This window comes from Saprolegnia diclina (genome assembly GCF_000281045.1).
Source record: "Saprolegnia diclina VS20 unplaced genomic scaffold supercont1.9, whole genome shotgun sequence".
NCBI lineage: Eukaryota > Oomycota > Saprolegniomycetes > Saprolegniales > Saprolegniaceae > Saprolegnia > Saprolegnia diclina.
The window spans coordinates 1,116,037-1,119,444 of NW_008246076.1; the positions used below are offsets into that span (position 1 = coordinate 1,116,037).

At 56.5% G+C, this 3,408-nt stretch overlaps 1 protein-coding gene across 1 annotated transcript; it reads right to left on the reverse strand.

Annotated features, from left to right (window-relative positions):
- Nucleotides 1-1,178: 1,178 nt before the first annotated feature.
- On the reverse strand, nt 1,179-2,927 carry SDRG_03998 (hypothetical protein). The gene is made up of 2 exons (XM_008609647.1): nt 1,256-2,927; nt 1,179-1,210 (listed from the first exon to the last, which is right to left on the reverse strand). The coding sequence occupies exon 1, from the start codon at nt 2,891-2,893 to the stop codon at nt 1,331-1,333; it is 1,563 nt and encodes a 520-aa protein (XP_008607869.1). The 5' UTR covers nt 2,894-2,927; the 3' UTR covers nt 1,179-1,210; nt 1,256-1,330.
- Between the last annotated feature and the right edge of the window lie 481 nt (nt 2,928-3,408).

A 3,408-nucleotide genomic window follows, 5' to 3' on the forward strand; every position in this document is an offset into this window, starting at 1 on the left:
CGCGGGATGCACTCGAGCGCGGCTTCGTACGGCGCCTTGGCTACGTCGATCGGCGCGCAGTCAAGGTCGCCCATGCTGCCACGTTGGCGAAATGCTGCAATGGCGAGACTTGGTGACTGTTCATTGGCCAAAATTCGGGCAGTACCCGAATGTTGGTCACTTCCTGTCGATGGTGCGCGGGAAACCACCGAGTAAAATCTGGACGACATTATCGAGAGTGGGACTCTAGTACACACGATATATAGCCTAATTCAACATACATATTGTCGTATCGCGCCAGGTACTGTCGTCTCATGCTCCTCCACGGTGCAGGGCCTGAAGCGTCAGCACAGTCATCCGGATACGGTGCGAACCCCACGTTCGCGATCTTTCCGGATACAGCAACGCAAGATTGGGTAATATGAAGTGCACCTCACGTTCGCTTGATCTTTCGATTTGGTTGCGACTCGGTGAGAGGTCGCTCGCCCACTCGCCGCGTCAAAACAACACTTAGATACATGCACACATATGAGTTTACCGTCACCTTTTTGTAGTCGAAATGCTAGATCGCTATTTGTCGAGGGAACCTTAGTGAAAACAAGGGATAAGGTTTTGAGAAAACGTGGTTTTGAGAAAACGTGGTTTTGAGAAAACGTAAAGTCGATGGGTCCTCCCAGAGGGAGGTCAGAAATTGGTGAAGCCGCATTGTTTGTAAGACGTCCACGGTAATCTTTAGTAAAAGGCGAAAGATTAGTACGAGTAAACGCTTTACTGCGGGATACTTTGGATTTTCAGGAAAACGTACCATGGCTACAAACAAAAATCGGAAATTCCGGATAGGCGTTCGCCACGTGAACCGTTTCTTGGCCAGCAATTCGCATTTCGGTAAACTTCGGAGTTGGTCCCAACAGAAAAAGGAATTTCCGTGCCCACAACGAAATAGCAAGATTGGAATCGGTAGTCCGTCATGACAACATTTCCATTTTGCCTTCTCGCGTCTTATCCACCACGAATGACTAGCGGTCAATGACACGACGCTCAAGTAGAGCTATCGACGAGTGGAGATCAACACTTGACTAGACTGACAGCGTTTTCATAGCAAGCAACTTCGCGTTCCTTGCATATGGACGGTCAGCGCCATACGAAAGCTCCGTGTTAAATCACAACCATACACAGTCCACCTTGCGGTGGCTGCGACGCGTTCTTGTCCTCCATATACTGTATTATACTCCTACACCATACATTATGGTTCTAGCTACTACGATTTATAAGGTACCGGAAGGACATTCCATCCCCACACTTCAAAAGACACAAAAGACTACTCATCATTAGACAATCTATGAGACTCGAATCAACACCGTGAACACGCCACTTGGTACTTGATGTCGGGCACGGGTCGCCCGAAGTGCCATTCGTACATTGGCTTCTTGGCTGCGCGGAGCTGAAGGCGCGTTGCATGCGCCAGCAACGCCTCGGCGCTTGCCGGTGTGCGCACCACCAGGCGCAGCGTCGTGCCACACGTAATTGCACTCACCAAGTCTCGCAGCGCCGTCATCGGGAGCGCGGTCGCATGCAATTCCAGCGTCGCGGTCGTGGACGTCGACATCTTGTGCATGGCCGAGGTCAAGCCTGCGGCGACCGCCACGTCATGCACGCTCATGGCCAGCGCTTGCCCGGCTCGACCAAAAAATACAGGCATGGCGGCTGTCAGCGCGAGAAACGGACTCGTCTTGTCGTCGTGTTGATCGTGGTAGCAGTTGTCCAGCTTGACCGAGACGAGACATTCGGATGTGGCCATGAGGTGCGCAATGGCCGTGATCGCTCGTCGCGAGAGCCGCATCGACGACAAGTGCAGATGGCGCAGGGATCTCAGTGGCGTGAGATCGCCCAGCACACCGTTAACAAGCGTCAGTGACTGCAGCATCGGCGCTGTCGCGAGCGCGGTGGCAGCACGCGTGAGGTTGCAGAGTGCGACAGTTCGGACTTCAAGCGTCCGCACGCGCGACGTCTGGAGCTTGAGGGCCACGCTTGCAATGTTGTCGGCGGCGTGGTAGTCGACGGCTGTGATGTGAAGAGAGGTGAGCTGTGGCGAAAGAGACAGGGTCGCGGCGCCGAGCGCGCAAAGCAGCTGCGGCATCTCGTGGACGTTGAGCGTCGTCATCGTCGATGATGACAGCAGTGCGTCACCGACACTCGCCGCTGCCTCGGTCGTGAGTGGCAGGCCCGTGAGATGGACTGTCGCGAGGCTGGATTGTGTCATCATGTACGCAGCGAACCACGACACGTCCATCTTGACGTGCCGGTACGTCTCGGACCCACGCCAGACAAAGTACGTGAGCGACTGTAGCCGCGGGCAGAGCGCGAGTGTGCGGCAAAGGTGCGGCCACGTCTCGCATGTCGGGTCCGTCACCGAGAGCGACGTGATGTGTGGTGCCCAGAGCCCGTAAGTCGCTTCAAAGTCGCGCAAGTCGCCGAGCAGCGCCGAGATGGTCGTATTGGCCATGAGTGGCACGTAGCGCGCGAGCGGCGGTGTCGCGATAAACGCATTCACCTGGAGCTGCCGGAGAAGAGGCAGCGCCGACTGCACGAGGCGGTCGAGACCTGCCGACGCACGCAAGTTCGAGCTAGAGCTCGCGCTGGCACAAGAGGCGGAAGGAGCGTAAAGGTCCGAGAGGCTTGCAATGGGCCAGATGATGGACGGGTCGTGCACGCGCTGGAGCAAGGCCAAGAGGCTCTGCAGCGGCGCGTCGTCGCGCAGTCGTGGCAGCACTTGGAGGAACCGCTTGACGTCGGTCGCATCTCGGAGGTAGCCCATGACGTGGCGCGCCAAGGCGCCCGTCAAGAGGCAGCCCGCGCTGGTCGTCGGCTTGGCCCGCTTCGGCGGCGGCGGCCCGTCGCTGCCCACAATGACCATGATGCCACGCAGTTCGATTTCTGCCGGATCTCGCATCGAACCGACATTGCCCCAAGGAAATGACGCGCTGTGATTGGCGGAAAAGAGTTGATAATGGAATCGAACGGCAATTGTCGACTGCGCCCGCTTGCCCGCGCAAGTTCCATGCCCCTTCCGTGCACGCCAGCGCATGGCGCCAGCTATCTGTTCTGAGCGCAGCTCGAGGCTTCTCAGCCAGTTATCTCAGAGGCCGAATGACCGCGCTGGCGTCATTCTTGGTATGAAGAGGTGCTGCAGGCTAAAGTTGCTAGCTGTTTAAATCGATTGCCTTTGCGAACGCAATAATCGAGGGCCATGGGCGCCGCACCGAGCATTAGAACGTTGGTGCTCTGGAGAAGTGGGGTTGCGTTGAACCTGGATCGTGGTAGTCTTGGTTCACTGAGAGGTTGCGGTGGCTGACGACAAGACATGATTGCATATTTTGCAAGCGCTTGGGCATCAACCACCGGCAAATGTTCTTGCTCTTGGAAAATGCA

What these genes read in the sequence shown, in the direction of transcription:
- SDRG_03998 (XM_008609647.1), bottom strand. Translation starts at nt 2,893, where the DNA reads ATGGTCATTGTGGGCAGCGACGGGCCGCCGCCGCCGAAGCGGGCCAAG.